The 19,629-nt window shown below is 37.8% G+C and overlaps 1 protein-coding gene across 5 annotated transcripts in view; it reads right to left on the reverse strand.

Annotated features, from left to right (window-relative positions):
• The window catches only part of TRAPPC9 (trafficking protein particle complex subunit 9), a 459,459-nt gene that overhangs the window by 381,585 nt on the left and 58,245 nt on the right, over window positions 1–19,629 (reverse strand). For all 5 annotated transcript variants that reach the window (XM_069005535.1, XM_069005533.1, XM_069005534.1 and 2 more), the window contains 4 exons: window positions 14,012–14,138; window positions 12,308–12,440; window positions 10,888–11,051; window positions 3,780–3,932 (listed from right to left, as the gene is read on the reverse strand). In XM_069005535.1, the coding sequence (XP_068861636.1) occupies window positions 3,780–3,932; window positions 10,888–11,051; window positions 12,308–12,440; window positions 14,012–14,138 (577 nt within the window). The remainder of the gene's footprint in view (window positions 1–3,779; window positions 3,933–10,887; window positions 11,052–12,307; window positions 12,441–14,011; window positions 14,139–19,629) is intronic.

A 19,629-nucleotide genomic window follows, 5' to 3' on the forward strand; every position in this document is an offset into this window, starting at 1 on the left:
GTAATTAATTAGTTCCTTTGATGAGTTTATGAATTTAAATATTCTCACACTTGTCTTTAGGTTCCCTATACAGGGAATAAATGAACATTAACATTCTACATAATGAAGTACTCCTTGTAAATTAATTCATTAACTTTGCGAAACACTGTCCCCACGTAACAGGAGCTTTTTTTGAAATCCTCAAAGAAGTCACCGTGTACATTATAATCCAGAAAGAACAGCTATTGTTCTTACCCCATTCAGTGTCAGGGGAAGGCTGAATTTCAGAAATTACAGTAAAATAGCTGGAAAAGGGAATTCATTATGCTCATAATGTGAGTATCCTGTTGACCTTTTTAGTCACCTTAACAGGTGACAGAGACCTCACTGCTTCAGCTCCTTAAAGCTGGCTGTACTGAGCAGATTGAGGGCTTCCCCCTGCCTCACTCAGTGTAGCTACCCCAGAATCAAATTAAATACCCACACTGACCTTCCTGGCCAGAGATCCAAGGACATGCAGAGAAGGAACCCTGTACCATCCAGCAGAGGATCAAGAGATCCAAAATTTTGCTAGAATTTGCAGCAAACACATGTTCTGCATGGATCTCCCAAATCCTGGTCAACTGACTTTAAGACATGGAATCACAGAACTGTTAAGTTTGGAAAAAACCTCCAAGATCATCATGTCCAACTCTCAACCCAGCACCGCCTTCATGTTCACCACTAAACCATGTCCCCAAGTGCCACATCCATACATTTTTTTTGAACACTTTTCAGGGATGGTGATTCCACCACCACTCTGGGCAGTCTGTTCCAATGTTTTCCAACCTTTCAGTGAAGAAATGTTTCCTAATATCCAATCTAAACATCCCCTGGTGCAACTTGAGCCCATTTCTTCTCTCATCTTGTCTTTTGTTGCACAGGAGAAAACACCCAATAAAATATCAAAATTCAGCATAAATAAATGGGAAAAAAAATCCTAAACTTACACATGTAGTAAGAGGCTCTCAGCATATCATTTCTGTTGAGAAGCAAGATCATGGAGCTATGATTCAGATATTCATGAATCTCCCAAATCAATGCTCAGCAACAGTCAAAAAAGCAAATGACAAATGGTGCATTACCCCATGATTATAAGGAAAGTAATATAAACCAAAATAAAGAGCACCATTAGGACATAGATCAACTTTCAGAAAGTGTGTACGGCCTCCCTCAAACATACAGAGCTGAGAGTTCAAAAGGGATAAGGCTGGCATGTGCAACAGTTTCCATAACAGGGACAACTAAGCCAGGCAGAAATCTCCAGTCTGCTGTGACAATAGCCTGGGGAAATGCATCAAATCACTGCAGGAACCATGTTTGGAAGATGTCCTGTTACCTCTCTCATGCAATACAAAAACCTGGGAACAACACAAGGACACCAGTAAGTGCAAAGCTGCTAAAAATTAATTTGGCTGTGACTCTTCTTGCCACAGCACATTGTAAAGTGCTGACAGGAAGAATGAAGAATTTTAGGAAAGAGAAACCCACTAAAGATGACTAAGAGTGCCTAAAACCAGAGAAATCATATTCAGCCCTGGAAGCTCCTGAGCTAACAACAGTTGGAGGCCAAAAGCCTAGAGGAAAACAGAAGTATGTGCACAATTTTTCCTGTATTGTCCCACTGAAATCTGCTCTTAGCCACTGTCACAGTCAGGATATTGGACTGGATGGTCACTGATCTGATCCTGTACAACCACTCATGGTTTTGCTTCCTTTAATCTAGAAACACACCCAACATTTTTCTCTGTGAGACAGCACAGCATCAACACACATCAGCCAATTCTGATTGATAATGTGGTTTACTTTCCAATTGGATCAATGTGTATCATCAGAAACATCAGTAATTTATTCCTTCTGCACCATGTCCTGATTACAAACAGCACAAAAGGGAACAATTCCAGCAGCAAATGAAAAGACATGAAAGCAAAAATTGCCCTACCAAAGACATTATTTTTAAGACACAAAAGTATTTTGATCATCACTGTAAATGTGGTTGGTCTTCAAAAGAAAAAGGTACCACTGCTACCCTATGATTAAAAGCCATGTCATAGTTGCCATTGATTTTTCTAGCTCTTTACTCTTCTTCCCATCAGGCTCCTACCTGACTCTGTGGAAAGTACAGCATTTGTGAAGTTAAAAGCAATACATAAAAAATAAAGTAGCAACTAAATAGTCAATATACTTAGCATCTCTAATAACACTTTCAATGGACACAGAGTACACAGCACCCACAGATACCAAAGTTCCAACAAAGCACTAATGGATCCTACTCCTTTATCATCACTGAATGAGGAAAGGCTGAATTGCTTCCAGGCTCCAGTTACACAATTTTCTGGAGAAGCAGGAAGCAGAAATGGTAAGGTAAAAATGTTTTTCAAAGATTTTGTTCATCTGTGGTCCCATAAGAGTTGGATAAAAGTAAACAACAGAGGCTGAAATCCAAATCCCAAATCCCACAACTGTTCAGTATCCATACCAAGAAGTATGTTATCTTTATCTCCTACAGAATATTTTGGATTTATGTTATTTCATCTGAAAAGCTCCTAGACAAGTGCAGCTTCAGAGCTTTTTGGACACTGGGAAAATGAAAGAAATGTTATATATATATGTGGGTATATGTATCTATATATACATATCTATAGTCTACATAATTTCATTTGCTATCAAGGGCATTTCTCAAAGTCTCAATTCCCAGGCACCTGTGTTTTCACAATATCAGGGTGAGCTCTTCCTTCACTATCAGCATTTTCAGCAATTTCTAAACTGAACCTTAGTATAGCAACACTGTAGGGTTTGTGCAGTTAAGTCCTAAAATATTTTTAAAGTACCTTTATATTTTACATTAGGGAGGTTTCAAAACCAAAATCTTTCAATCATTACTAACAATTACTATAATTTTTGTCTAAATACATTTGCAAGATAACTCGCAGAAATCATTCCTATTCAACCTGAATAAGCTCTGCATGAAATTTTGTTGTATTTTTTTCTATACTGAAAGACTACTTATAATGGTAATGCATCCCTGCAAGTGAGTACTGGGGAAAAATTCAAGTAACAGAAAGTTTTTAATACAGGAATATCTTGTTTTGTCAAGTTAATTTAATCAGTGTAAACATATCAGACAAACGAAAAAATTACTGAGTAATTACTCCAGCAAGACTGTGTGTTTATCATAAAAAGGGAATCCTTATTACAAGTACCTGGTATTTGTAATTCCAAATAATTCTAATAGAAGCAAACACTGAGGCTTCCTTTTATTCAAAATAAGTTTAAGCAGAAGATACTTTCTCTACAGTACAAATATTAGGGCGATTATGCCTTAAATTTCAGTCTGTCACTTTAGGCAAAACTGCACTCAGCAATCTTTCAGAATTCTGCAATCCTGGATAATTCAATAATCAACTCAATGCTATTTTTCTTTAAATCCCACTAATGTTTGTGAATTATTTTTCTTTACCTTCATAAGGTAAGGATACAAAGAGATACCTCAGAAACACTGTCAAAAAATATTTTAACAGATACCATGGCAAGGTCTCATGATGGGGAAGTTGGGTCAGACTCTCATGCCCACAGCTGTCTCAAAAATTCACCCTTCAATCTGTAGAGCTCAGCCAAGGGTTGTCTTTGCTTTACAAGACACAAATATTCAAACACGCAGCCACATCACCAATCAGTTTAACACAAATGGCACAGCAGTTAGAAAAGTGTTTCCAGCAGCACATACAACCCTCCTAAACAAGGAGAAATGAAAAACTCACCATCACTGAGATCCTGAAGAAGGTTTTCTTGGCATGAAAAGTCCAGCTTCACTTTAATGTTTACAGTAAATGTTGCAATCTTTCCAGGTTTTAGAGGAAACTGGCAGAGGGTGTCTTCTAGATTCCAACTCAAGAAATCTCCATACAGCTTCTCTGTATCAAAGTAAGTAAATATTTCATGAGCATAAGCCCTGCATTAAGGAAATTTCAGTTTTGAACTGCTGTAGAGAGGATGAACCAATTTGTCATGTCCTGTTTAAAATCTAAACTATTCAGAATTAAGGTATTAAAAAATAATGTAATGTAACACTAGAAGGATAGAGAAGTTACTGGGTACTGACACTGACCTGGAATCATACAGATCACAAAGCTCAAAATACAAATTTAAGTGAAGAAGACCACTACCAGAAGAAAAATAATTCCACAATACGCAGCATTAAATATAAACTTTAAATATAGCCTGCAGGGGTTCTAAAAGTTCATGTAGTTTTGAATCCTACACAGTTCAGCTCAGGAGGTGTCACATGAATGCAAAGCACTTTTCATCAAAACACATCAAACTTAATCAGTTGAAATTCTGAAACAGCTGTAACATCATTATTCAGTTATTTATTGAGTAATGGAGAAGGCAATGAAGACTACTGGCTTTCATCTTTTTATAAAGTCCTTCCTTAAAGCTGAGAAGCAGCTTTTTACTAGAGCCAAACATTAAGGATGCTGCCAGACAGGATTAGTCTGTGACAGAAGAAAATTTGTTTAATATATTATTTATCATTGGTTCATATGAGATAGGGGATCTGTAAGTCCTCCCTCATAAGCCTGACATGCCAGAAAATAAAACAAGAGGAAAAAAAACCCAGAATTTACTGTTCATCTATACTGGGTCTTCAGTTCTGGCCACAGTCAACCCACTCCATCCATAAATTGATTCATATATGCAACCATACCATGCAAAGTACTACAAGAAAGTCTGTTGATACATAAAATAAAAGTGACAGTTTGACTGGGAGAGTCCTAAAAATATATCAATTTATTACAGCAATGTATGTTATCTCCAAAGTATATTGGAGAATTCTTCTAAAAGCTCATTTAAACACTATTTGAGCACAGCTTTACATAACAGGGACCCCTGAAAGTCACACAGTTCATCTCTACATCCTCCCAGGCTACTTGGGAAGAGCAAGGTAATTAAAATCTGCTGGGATTTCAGCACCTTTCCAAAACCATCATCTAAGATCCACATGTGAGGGGACAGGGTGGGCAGACTGCCTCTACAACTACAACCTGGAATAAAGGATCTTTCAAAAACAGCAATCAGAATTCCAGATTATGTCCAAATCATGTTGATTTGCACAGAAACTTTTGGTTTCCCTTTCTAGGGAAGGAGAAAACCAAGAGAATGTTTTTTCCATTAACTTCTACCTAAACAATAACAGCTTTGCCTGAAATTTATTCTTCTCACAGATGACCAGGTGGTGTGCTGTCTTTCCCCATCAAATCAATAGTACAGATTTCTTCATAAACACAAAGATGAGGTAAAAATAAAAAAATCCTCCCAATAATTGTTTCCTTAAAGTCACCTCCACCTCATCCAATGATTTAGCTGAAACCATATCACCATTCTGATTATTTTCTTCTACTTTCAAGAAAAAAAGTAGGCTGGTAAGTATGGCAATCTCTATCCCCTTTTCCTAACAAGTGAAAATCCAATATGCTAAAGGAATGTTTTCCCTCAGTGTAAACAAAGAAGCACTTATCCCAAGCAGTGGAGCACCAAACTGTTTCAAAACATGTTTTCATTAAGTAAGAGATTTATTTGAAGACATTACAAGTGAAAAGACTTTTGAAGTGAGAATAGCCCTTGCAGAGATTTTCTAATTAACACTAGTAATTACAATACAAGATCTAAATGCTTGAGCTAAAAGTTACGCTGTAGAGAGACACCGAATTTATATTTATCTGACACTGTTTATAGTTGAACAGTGTTGACCCTGTTCAGTAGTCACTATTACAGAGAATTATACTCTGGCTTCAGACCTTCCAGTTCAGTGGAAGGCTAATCTGGGGCAAGCCTGCATTCAGGTCTTTGTCAAGTCCAAAATCTGTGTTTAGCAAACATTTGAAGTTAAAAGCAACTGCTATCAGGAGTTGTAAATAGCAACCTGTTTCATCATTTTACTGGATACTAAATCACTAAAATCCTAACAAATATCATGTAAAAGCTTACCCAGAAACCAACTTTGGGTTATCCCAGGCCAATCTAACTTTTAACAGATTTTAAGGTCTGCCAAAGAAAAAATCCATTCTGACATTTTGCATAGAGAAACTTGATAGAAAACTCTTTTGAGATCACAAGAACCTCAGTTCTTTTCAATCTTAAATCCCCTGGTAAAACTGGCTTTTTGCTATAGTTTATTTTATAAACTCAAAATAACTATCAGTTCTAAATGCACAGGCATTGGCATTCATACATTTTGACTTCTCCTAGACCTGGTAAATAGAAATGAACCGGCAGGACTTATTATGTTCTTTACAATGTCATAACACACGAAGAAGAAAAAAAAGTTATTGCACAGCAGTAATTGTGCTCAGAGAGGTGAGAATATGTAAGAGGAACAACTCTGCAGACACCAAAGGTCAGTGGAGAAGGAGGGACAGGAGATGCTCCAGGCACCAGAGCTGAGGTTCCCCTGCACTCCAGGGAGGAGCCAGGGGAAGGACTCCTCTCCCTGAACAGCAGCAGGAGCGTGTGATGAACTGACCATAACCCCCATCTCCACCTCCCAGTGGCACTGTGCGAGAAGATGGAAAATCTGGGAAAGAGGGGTGGAGGGGGGAGGTGTTTTTAAGATATATTTTATTTCTTATCATCCCATCCAATTTTGTTAGCAATAGAATTCAATTAATATCCCCAAGTTGAGTCTGTTGTGTCTGTGACAGTAATCAGTAAGTGATTTTTCCTGGGCTTTAACTCATGAGACTTTCATTATATTTTTGCCCCTCTGGCCATTTGTGGAGGGGAGTGACACAGCAGCTTTGATGGGTGTCTGGCATCCAGCCAGGGTCAATCCACCACAAAAACCCAACTCCAATTTGAAAGAATTTACAAAGTTTTCTTTAGCTAAAAAAAAAGGTAAATAGATCTAGTCCTGGGTATTCACAGTTCTTCCTCAACCTCAGAGTAGATTTTTCATTTGTGGTCTGGCAGATGTGTTCAAAGGCCATGGGAAGAATACAGCTGGACAGCTGAACCTGTTTCTCTATGTTTAAATTCCAGAGGTCAGTCACTTCTAGGAAAGATCAGTGAGGATTTGCTTCATCATCTGGGTTCATTCAGTTTGTGTAGCTGGGCTCACCACTTGTGCTAAGATTGCTTGATGGGCTCTTCTCAAGCCTCAAGTTCAAAAACAGTGGATTTTGAGTGGATCAAATAGCTGGTTTATCAAAGCCTTTGGACTGCACTCCCTCAACTGAGATGTAACAAGCTTCTAACAAGAGCTGACTGCAGCCAAAGGGCGGGAAGGCATCCAGCTCTGCACAGGTCATCTTTCCAAAAAAAGGATTAAACTGTCTGACCTGGTGAGGGACAGTGTAAGGTGACATAGAGTTGGCCCTGACAGTATGGACATGTGATGTCCAACCTACAGATGCCACAGCCTGGCTCAGGGGTGCAGTGAGACACTAAAAGCCATGACAGATGTGTCTATTGTGGCAGCATGACAAATCCCTCTTGCTGAGCTGCCTCAGGATCTGTTCCACAACACACGGCTGCTGAAGGACTCGAAAAACCCTGTGATGCCCTTTATGAACTGCACAGGGGGAGCTGCAAGTTCTTATTTATCTAAGGGTCAGGGTGGAAAACCCAAAAAGCTGCACCTGAGAGTGACAGAAGAGAGGAAGTAAGGGAAGGCAAGCATGAAAGTCTTACCTCCAGAGGTTCTCATTAACATGACACCACTCAAAACAATGCCAGAGAAGTTGGCTTCCTCAAGGAAAGTGACTGGCTATAAATGCTAACATAACAGGGGAGGGGGGTCAGGTCACTGCACTGCAACAGCAAATCCCATCCAGTAATTCCAACAGCAATAAAAAAAGAGAATGTTTGCTTTTTACAACACTCATCTTTGTGCTAAAAGCTGTGGCTCCAGACACAGAAAGTAGGGAAATGGGTCAGGCAGGCAGCAGCTGCAAGAGATTCACAAGCAACTGCCAAGACAAAAAGAACCAAAGGAAATCAGGTGAAACAAAGGTTGACTGAAAGCTCTGTGTATTTGGCTGAAATGGGACAACAGCTTCTCACAGGCTCCTGAGCTGACAGGCAAGCTGTGGTCAGGCAAATGAAGGTGACCACAAGCTTTCAAGAAGACCTTGAGCAGTTTGAACAGGCACATTTCAGTGAGGAATAGTACAGAACAACCAAGAGAACTTCTTAATACTATGGACAGTTCATAAATACCTGCATATCCTCTCACCTTGATGCGTAACACCAAGAGTTTGTGATGCTGTTAGAGATGGTTTAATGTCATGCCTCCATGAGTTCCATGCATGTATTCACAGACCAAACAGAGCTGCTGACATTACAAAACTTTAGTTCCCTGCTGACCACCACAAGCCCACGTCACTGTACCATCACTCCATCCCTATGCATTTGTTTAAATTTATGGTCGTAACTAAAATGGAAGAGAGCCATAACTAAAATGAAAAAAAGCAAAGGTCCATCCCCAACACAAGAAAGACATGCTGGACCTGCTGACATGAAAGACCTGTTGGAAAAAGTCCAGAGGAGGCCACTAAGTTGATCACAGCACCTCTGCTATGAAGACAGGCTGAGAGAGTTAGGGTTGCTCATCCTGGTGAAGAGAAGGCTCTGGGTAGATCTTAGAGCCCCATCCAGTGCCTAAAGGGGCTCCAAGAGAGCTGGAGAGGGGCTTTGGACAGGGCATGTAGTGACAGAACAAAGGGGAATGGCTTCAAACTGACAGAGGGCAGGATTAGCTTAGGTATCGGGAAGAAATTCTTTACTGTGAGGCCCTGGCACAGGTTGTCCAGAGAGGTTGTGGACTCCCCATTGCTTCAACTGTTCAAGACCTGGCTGGATGGAGCTCTGAGGAACCTGAAATAGTGGAAGGTATCCCTGCCCATGGCAGGAGAATTGGAACTCCGAGGTCTTTAAGGTCCCTTCCCACCCAAACCATTCAGTGACTGAGTCTATGACACTAACACCTCCATGCAATCACATTTGAAATAACATAATTACTGCATGCTTAATGTGGACCATTAGCTCCTCTTGCATGGGCAGCCTTTTCCAGTGCTTTACATTGTTTCCACAGCACAGTCATGTAAAAAGTCACACTTATTTAAGTTGGGTTTTTTTCATCCAGTAACAGCTCATCTCAAGCACACAGTTCCAAATACAGGGGTGCATTTCACTTCCGTGATATGGTGCAAGAAACTGAACATTCTGCCTGACAGGACCCTGAATCACCTTAAGTTCTGCTTTCAAAACAAGGTTAAGATGATTTCCAGAGGTCCCTGCCCACACAGACATTTCTGATTGCATGATTCTGATGGCACAGTTCTCACACTGTCAGAACAAATATCAGTGCCTCTCAAAACTCATTCCTTTTTTTTCTGAGATAGGGATTTAAGTTGCATTTTTTGAGCATGCATGCTTATAGCTTACTCATCAGAAATCTTCCTTTTTCTGATAGACAGTTATCATGCCTAATAACATCTGAAACACTGTCAGCTAAACAAAGGGACTTCGTTGTAAGCATCTTCTATAGAGAAAGAAAATACAGGATGCACTACAATTAAAAGTTTTACTGAACTTAGAGGCGAGTCTATCAACTCTTTTCCTTTTCCCCCACTGTTTTTAACAGAAGTTATCATGGAGAGATGGTGGTTTTAAAGCTGACATAAGTCTCTCTTTCAACACTGTGAACCCATTAACTGTGTAATGTTACATACAAGAATTCTGATTTACATGTGATTCACAGGCCCATATATTCAACCATTTAATACATTTCATTCCATCAATGTTTCCATTTCACCTGAATGCTGTATTTGGCCTCTCCATTCCATACATACAGCCCCTGGCCCAGGAGAAGCATGTTGGAATTTCTGAAATAAGAAGAGTAAGTCATCATATGTTTCAACTCCTAAAATTATTCCTGGTAACAAGTCTCAGACCGAAAATCTATTTTGAGATGATTGGCAACTCCTATTCTCTGATGTTGTGGAAAGGGGGGGATACTCTCTTATAAAAAAATTCTGAGCTTGAATACTGAAATGAACAGAAATCACAATGTATGACACTGAATTTTAATGCTCTGACACTGACAGAATAAAACCTGCAATAAAGTAAGGTATTTCTACTGTCAGTAAAGATTATGCTGCTTGTCACCTGCAGTTCTTCTGCTAAGATCATTTTCATAACAATGCCTCAGAGGACAAACCAAAAAAAAAAAATCACAAAACAAAAGCAGGATTCATCTATCAGACAACTTTTTAATACTAACATGGCCAGAGTATTTCAAGAGAATTAAGTGTACACAGGGGATGTGCTGTATTTCTTCCAGAGCTTCAATTATTCTTTTAACTCACAATAGCTTATTTTATTTATTGCTTTGTCTTTTAAAGTCTTCTCTCCATTTTTTTTCCTACTGCTCACTGAGTAAGATAGAAACAGGTTTATTTAATTCCACTCCCTCAAGTAGGACAACATTACTGCTAATAGTAATTTATTTAATGAACTAATCAGCATATTTAGACATAAGGAGAAAATAATTTAGACCCAAGATTCTTCCTCTTTACAAGTAATTGCCTCAGGATTTTTTTCCCAAGTAACACTGAAATTAAATCTAGATTTCTGAAAAGCAGCTGACCTTTAACACACAGATGATTCTACAATTCCTTTCATCTCTCTACACTTTTACATTCATTCCTATATTCCTACAATAAAATCAAACTGAATTATTTCAGCTCCGTAACAGGGACTATGATATTTATTCTAAACTGACCTAAAAGAAGTATAACACAAATAATCTCCCTTTTAACAGAGAAGAAGTCAGCATGATTATTTCCAAATATAAATCAGCATACACACCCTTGATGTTGACAGTTTTTGCTGTCACCTCCAGTTTCTCCAATGGTTCTGTTCCAATATTTTCTAATTTAATGATGAGCTGCTGGCTCTCTCCATTGTACAGCTGGACAGACACGTTAGTGGAGATTTCATCCCCTGAAGAAGGCTGAAGTGTATGAGCAGACCTACAAAATGGGACAAACAAAGTATTACAATGAAAATGTTAAAAGCCTGTCCAGGTTACTGTATTCACTGTTCTTGGAAGACTCAGAAACTTCTGCTGAAGATACCAGATACCATTTTCCATTCCCATTTTTTAGAACCCTTGAGGACAAAAATTAATAATTTATGCATAAGACAAGTCAGATTTCAAACAATACAAAATATATATTCTAACTCTGAAAGCTTGTTAAACTACTTGTAAAAACTGTAAGAAAGGGAAAAGGAAAAAGAAAATCAAGAGCAGGTCATTACAATGAGCAGGTTTAATGGACAGTGCAGGGCATAAACCTCAGGGCAGTGGATCCTGGGAAAAATTCCCTGTGTGAAAGGTGAAACAATGACTAGAAATGAACTCTTTGGAGCATGAATGAGGGAAGGAGGTTGCAGAACAAGACAGATGGCCAGAGGTTCCATTCCTGACTGTATTTTCTGTGCTAATGCAGAGTGGTCAGAAAGCATCAAGGATACAAGGACAAAAGTTACTGAGATAAATGACCAATAATTCTACTCCTTTTTGCAAGTATTCCTGCCATCCTTCCCTTTGATCCTGTCTTTCCTTACCACAAGACAAGCAGCCACCACAAACAGGAGCAGATTTCAGTCTTTCAGAACAGATCTGTGATGAGGACTTCAAACCAGTATTTTTTGATCATACAGAATGTACTGTCATGTACTGTTAGCATTTCAGGGCTCTGAAATTTGGGCATGTGGAGTGAAAGGGAAGAAGGAATTTCTTTTTTTCCCTTCATATTCTGAAAAAAGTAACATGGAATCGCATATTAAAAAACAAAAAAAAAAAAAATCATGTTTTCAGTTACTGTATAAATGTAGAGATATTTATTAGTGATTCTTCCATGTATTTTTCTCTCTTAGTTTTTCTTTCTTCTGTGGTAATTGATCTGAATTAACAAGGGTGCCTGGACTGGATTGTTAAAATATAAACTGTGAATTCTTGGCTTGATGCATTCCTCTTTGCCCAAAACCAAGTTTTGAGCACAAGAGTATTGCAAAATTATTTCCGCATATTTCTATAAAATTCCAGGGTTTCAAGCAGTAGAACAAAAAACTCAGGTTTGCATTCTGAAGCAAAGAACCCAGGCATCAATTATGTCTTATTCTCAAGCATTGATTATACACTCAGGTGGCAGAGTTTTTATTCAGCATGTGACTAACACTTAAATATGACCCAACGAAATCATCATTTAATTTAATTTCTCACCTTGGGAGGGAGGTGCTGATCTGCACCCTTGGCAGAGCTGGAATGACTTCGACAGTGCAGCCATTGGTCTTCACTCCTGGCAGATTGTCCAGAAGGCAATCACTGAAGACACCAAAAACTGAAGTATGATAACCTGAGTTTTAGAAGAAAACATCAGTTGTGGATTTTACTGCTTTCTGGCAGGTCTTAAAGGACTAAGTTTACTGGTCAGGTCTTGTCAGTGCATCTGCTACCCAAAACACCACCTTCTCTACAGGAAAATCTTCTCAGGACACATAATACATACAGGACTTTCAAACCCCCGAAATAACAACATTTATAAGTACCTGACAATGTACAAACAACACACGTGTTCACCTCTGCATCTGTGGCATGTAAAATAAAAGAAATTGTAAAGAGCCTCTGATTTCTGCATTACAGAAAAATTCTGCAGAATTCTGTACAAGATCAACATCACAAGTCATAGCATGGACACCATTTTATACCTCATCACCAAATTCACTGGTGCACATAAAACATGTCAACCTCCAACATACGTTCCCTATTTCCTCAGAAGAATGTTTATAGGAAAGAATCTCAACTGCATCAGACGGATAAAAGAATCCTAAAGGAAATTATTAATGGAAAAAATATGCATGCATAAACACAGACACCTGCCACAGAGGACCACAACTGCTGAAAGTTCAATTTAGTAGAAAAATACCTCTCTACTGATTCCGTACCAGGCAGTATTTATGAGTTATATCTGAAGGAAAATTTGATACATTGACACACAAAAAGCTGCCAAGACAGAAATCAACTCCTCTACTTGCAATACATTTTTAGTACGTGGAACTCAAAGGAGACAACTACAGTACAAATGTTCTGAATGCTTTGATGCTATTCTGTATTCACTGGAATAGTTTCTGGGGGAAAAAAAAAATCACATGAAAAATTGTTTTATGAGCAGACACAAAAGCATTTAAGAAAAATTCAGTGAGAACAGAGTTTCTTCAAGTTCAAAGCCATAACCTTTTAGTGTTTAGCTTTACTAAAATGGTTCTTATCCTGTATCCTAACTTTGTATTCCAGGAAGACATATTTAAAAATGTGATTTGGTAAGATGATTCACTCCTACTACGTGTTGAATCCATCCTCTCCACATATGCCTCCTTTTCTAGGTCTGCTCATCTTTTGTAAAAGCTCTTTAATTTTCTTCCTTACTACAAACACTGTTTTATTTAGGCTTATTAAGGAAATGATATCTTGACTGCAACAGGCCATACACCCTGGCTAAATTGTTTCCACGGAAGCAATCTGCAAAAATTTCTGTAATCTTACATGAACACAATTAATTAAGGAAAAAAAAAAACCGTGCAAGATTATCTTCTGCATTCTTAAGAAAAAAGTTCAAGTAATCTTCCTCAGAAGCTTTCCAAATGAAAGCATTAATAAAGGGGAGCTGGATTTCATTATCCTCATCCTCTCACACATGAGATACTCCAAGAATGTGCTTGTTACTGCTGCTGCAACCAAGTGATTCATCAGGCTGTTTTTAATGAAGCCTGGTACAGGGAACAGATTCCCTCTTCTGCTTTTTTCCTTTACTTACTAAGGAGAATTCAGAGTGGTGAACACACACGTGGCAAACAGAGCCATGCAACCCACAGAGGTGCAAAACTCAGGTTGCTTTGCCCACGCAGAGTGACTGGAGCCATCTCTTACCATTGACAGTGATCTGCCCTGTGGTTTGGGGAACACCAACGAGAGTCACAGGGTAGAGACCAGATTCTGCAGGGAGGGAAAGGGCAGCAGGGAGAGATTCAAATTCTACTCCAGTTGTCAAGAGACCCTGAAAAAAACACATTACACAGATAAATCCATTTATGATATACACTTACATTTTTATGCCATATACTTATATTTTAATCCCATGCATTACATCAGCCAAACTTTTATGATTTATTCCAATTTACTCATAGCAGTTATTTTGGGGTTCAAGTCGCACAGTGACTGCAGCGTGCATCCAGAATTACAGCAGGATTTGTATTCAACATGGAAACGTTTCAGGAACTGAGCTGGGAATGATGTATGAAAAACTAATAAAAATTTATACCCAAGCACAGTAAAAAAAATCAGAGATATCATCCGCATGGTGCTGTTTTGTACCTACATTTAATTGTACCTGTGACTTCAACTTGAATATTTGATAGATTTTGGGCAGTGAAAATCAAACATCAATAGCAGATCTTGCTTAGCTTTAATTACCTGGCCAAAATATGTTTTCTAAGGGGAAAAAAATATTTTTATTTACAGATAACAGAGCAAATTTAGCTTAACCATCCAACCTAAACATTTCAGTGAGCTGGAATAAAGCTGCTGAACTGATCTTCTCTCAAGCCTAAATGCCTGCAGTTACTCCTTTAGTGTCAGAGGAATCTTTTAGCATCCTAAATTTAAAACATGAGACAAAACAAGAAACTAAGCAGAAAAAAAAAAATTGAAGAAACTTCTGAACACAGCATTACTGTTCTAGTAGACTGCAAGTTTTCTTTAAGCTTGGTTAATGAATTTAAGATGCTTGAGCATAGAATGTACTGTTGAAAGTAAATTTGATTTTGGAAAGTTACCAGTTGTTTTTCTATACACATATTTATTTTTATTTTTAAATAAAGATGCTACACAAAGAGCTCCATCAAGTAAAGCAGTAAGCACAACTGGATTAAATCTCAACTCCGTGTGGATGCTTCATGAGAACTGAGAACTCTATTAAAGAGGAACACGCTACTTTTGTGAAGACAGATGAAAAAAACTCATGGTTTGAGCCACAGAAAAACACATAACATACACAAAATCTGTAAAATCTTTGTCCTAGCAATTACTTCTTTGTAGACTTGACAGTCTTGAGACAACAGCTAATTCACCCAAAGCTACTCTGGCTTCGTGGAAAACTGCATTAGAGAACTCTGTCCTTGAGAGTGCACAAAATTCCATTTCACCATTTTACTTGAGTTGCAAGTAAACACTGTCACACCCTCATTTCTACTGAACGTTCATTTTCCTCCCATTTCACGTGGAGACCTCAGCTGTCAGAAACATTCCACAAAAACATAAGTAAAACCTAACTTTGTCTTTCTATATATTCACCACCCAGTGTACCAGAGCACTCAGACTTTTTGATTCCCACATTAATCCTTCCAGTGGGATTCACCCCACAGAAATGGGATGAACATTCTCACTTCAACACTGATGTAGTCTCAGTTTTCATCACAATCCTGCTGCTTTTGCTTTGGCTGAAACAAATCTTAGAACACAAACAAAAGGTGACCCCATACACTCTCCAGAACTCAGTTTTAAAACAGGTACAGAAGGCTTTTTTTATTTTAGTCTCAAAACCACCAATCTATCACCTATATTCAAATGGCCTAATATTCAAATACAGTTGAATTATTCAGGATTCACCTCAACTAAAAACTTTCATCCAAGGACTTAAAGTCCTGCAAAATCAGTGATAAAAAACCCACAAGCCCTCCAATATATTGTTTACTATCAGCTGTAGCAAATGTAAACAAACAAAACTGACAGAGACCCCTAAATATTCTCTAATATATAATGCAAACCATGAAAACAAAGGGATTTTTTAGAGAACAAACACAATGCAAATGCAAAAACACCTGCACTAAGAACACACTGAACTATGGCCACATGCCTGGGCTAGAAACTGAAGAGCCTGAAGTGCACTAATACAAAAAGAAGAAAGCAGCATTCAATTCCCCCACTTTCAGACTTCTACTGTTCAGTAAAACTTCCAATTTTTTAAAAGTAAAGATATTAAGAAAGCATTAAAACCCATTGAAATGGGGGGGGGGGGGGGGGGGATATATATATATATATATATATAAATCAACTAGACTTCAGATTTCCACACATAAATTGAAATCAAGATACTTACCCTTAAAACTTGGGCCACACAAGTCAGTTTTAAAAGACAGTGACATATCTTAGAACGTCTAAAAGACGATTTCAAGATCGCAATTTGCTGAATCGGACGATTCTGCAATATTTGCCCAACATTGCCCCCTGGTGACTAAAATTTCGCAGTTTAACAGTGAAAGCCTAATCAAGGCTGAAGTACTCTCACATCCATTAAATAAAACATACCAGCCACACCACCAAAAGTAGGGAGATGTGTTAGATTTTTTTCTCCTGAGAGTTTTATACGTTATTTCAAGTAGTAATACTTAGTAATCATTTAGTCATCACTCAGTAATCATTTCTCTTTGTGACCCTATAGGAAAAGATCATCCAAATCCAAGGTTTCCTCCAGGGAATGTATGAGTGACACACACAGAAAAAATGTTTACATTTCTTTGTATTCTTACAAACCAATTTAAATTGTCTTAGAGTGAATATATGCATGCTTTTATCACAGCATGTCTTTCAATCACTTCAAATCTCATTTTAGTTTTAGAGGAACAAAACAACTTGCATGTAAATGGCAGCATTTGGGGATGCTGTTAAAATAACATGAGTATGTAACTGCTTTTTTTAGGCTTTACTTACCAATCCCAAAATGCAATCATTCTTTTTTTAAAGTAACACAACCTTCAGAGTTAGTTTTCATGCTGAACATACTTGTATACCATGTTGTCAAATACGTTACACAAAAACTGTCAAATATTTATTTAAAGGGAAATTTCCCCTACTATTTCTAATACGGTTGTTTTAGGCAGACTTAGAAAAACACCAAACACAACCATTTTTATTCTTTTTCCCCCTTCACCTTTCTGTGTACATTCTTGACTAATACAGTCTCCATTAAATGCAGTGTAGCAGTAAGTAAATATTCTCTCAAGATGGCAGAAACAGCAAAAGATGGGAACTCAGGAAAGAGCAGCTGATGGAAACAATTTAAACCATCAATTTTAGATGGTATTTTTAAACATCAACATAGAGCTCTGGCCTAATAGCACAGTTTTGAAGTTCAAAAAAAAAAAAAAAAAAGAAAAAAAAAAGAAAAAGGCAACAGCCATTTTTAAAGCATCATTAATCAAAATACCACACTTAATCGTGTTCAGTTAAATACAGGTCCCAAACAGAGGGAGAACTACAGAACAAATACTTAAATCTTGAATAAAGACTAAATATTATAAATTACAATATTCTCATGGGTTAAGGTAGTATATTTTTGTTTCTTGATTATCTATTTATTAAGTATGGTTTACACTGTCTGTAGATATTGTAGCTTTCTTGGAACCATGGCTGTATTTTCTACAGTAGGAGAAGAGAAAATGCTTTCCCTCAATATGTAACATTGCCTCAAAATTTCTGAGCTTTATTTTTTTCTTGCTTTTAATAGTAAACTTGATAAACAAAGATGAAAAAGTAGTTAAAATCTTAAAGAACTTAACGTATTTTGAACTGCATCTTCACACGTATTTTAGTAGTAGATCTCACCACACTGTACTGTGGTTTGCTGCTTTAAGCATTTGTCTCAAGATACAAAATAAATCCACTGGAGATCTCCCAGAATTTTTTGGATTTTTTTGAAGGCCTGAAATGCGAAGGTCATTTTTTCCTGCATAGAAAACCAAAGTAATGGCAGAAACTGCAAAACAAACTACAAAAGAGCTGGAGGCCAACACTCACGTACCTGAACAAGTCTGTACAGAAATCAATATTCTTAGCAGAAAAGGCCAAGTGGTGGCACTTATTTACAGCTGAACATCCCATCTCCAGGTGACCTGAGCTCCAGCACCAGCATGGCAAGAATATTCTGTCTAATCTATCACAGCCAATTGTAGTTAGGCTCATTTTTGTCTCTCATTCTGCTAAGCTATCTGCAGTGTTTTATTAAAGCATTTGTTCTGATCAGCCCCAAGATCTCTCCTACTTCACTTTATTGACTCACACAGTTGTGGGACCCAATCACTTCCGTGCTCCATAATTAAACATTTGTCATTTTACAAACACTACTGAACCTTTCTTTGGATCAGCCTTCTAACTATATGGACAAAACAGAAACAAGAAATAGAAAAAGACAGAAAAGGAACACAGAAATCAGGCAGGAATGAAGAATAAATATCTAATGAGAGTCCCAAATCAAAAATATTCATGACAGGAAATAAACAGTAAAAACAACAAAGATGGGCCAAGATCCTTGAGAACAATAAAATAAAACCACAAAGAAAATAGATTTTTCAGGGTTTATCATCTGAGCTACACTAATCAAAGTCTTGTGTCCACAGCCTCATGTCAAGTCTAGAAGTTCAATGCCTTTTACTTAAGCACACCTCAATTAACCTACATGGACTCAGCATTAATACTTCAATTAATGAAAAAGCTCAGGAAGCCTTTTCATGGGGAATCATTGTCCTTAACAACCTGTGCTCAATACTAAGTTGTTTACCATCACAATAGAAATTCAACAAACAGAAAGACATAGTAGGAAAAGTACCATGGCAAAAGCTTGGATTTCATTTAACATGGAATGAGTGATCTATCAAAACAACAAACCTAAATTGAAGGAAAGAGGAAAATTGTAAAAAAGAAGTAAGACTATAGATTTCAGGACAGTTACATATGGATGAATGGTGGACCATGAAAACGACAAAGAAAAATGAAACCAAGCAATGGCAAACTCAATGAAGATTGGAAACAGGCCTGAATGAGCAGTCATCCTGCAAAGGTGAGGTGCTGAGTCAGGCAGAAGGACAAAAGTTGTGGGACAAACAAGCTGAAACTGCCACTAAATGACAGAAAAGGACATGCTGGCTATAAAACTGAGTCTGTGAGAGTCAATAATCTGAAAGAATGTGATACGTGATGAGAAATCAGACAAGAAAAAGGTATGGAGACTGCAGGCATGAGTACATGTTAATAATAAAACACACCCTTTTAAAATATTAAACAACACTCTGAATTATTAAAATGAAAACAGAAGACTTTATTCTTATGATAAAGTAATATCTATTCCCACATTCCAGAAAGTTCACAGATGAGACTGGAAAATCAACAACTTAGGTTGGAAGGAAAGGGTAGAGGTTATCTTGTTTAGCCCAGTGCTCAAAACAGGGCTAACTTTGGTAGTAGTTTAGCTTTTTCACATCCTGTTCACTCAAGTTTTAAAGATTCCTGAAGATGGAGGTCCCATCTGGACATCCAGTCCCAGTGTACGATCCCCCTCATGCTTGGAAAAAGAGAGGGTTTTTATAACAAAAGTTTCCCATGACTCTCACCCTTACGCTGGGCATCTCTGGGAAGAGCCCAACTCCCATTTTTACTGCACTTTCCCATTCTGGGATTGAGGAGAGCAGTAGGAATTACTCCAATACTCTTCTCCT

This window comes from Aphelocoma coerulescens, chromosome 2 (genome assembly GCF_041296385.1).
Source record: "Aphelocoma coerulescens isolate FSJ_1873_10779 chromosome 2, UR_Acoe_1.0, whole genome shotgun sequence".
Lineage (NCBI taxonomy): Eukaryota > Metazoa > Chordata > Aves > Passeriformes > Corvidae > Aphelocoma > Aphelocoma coerulescens.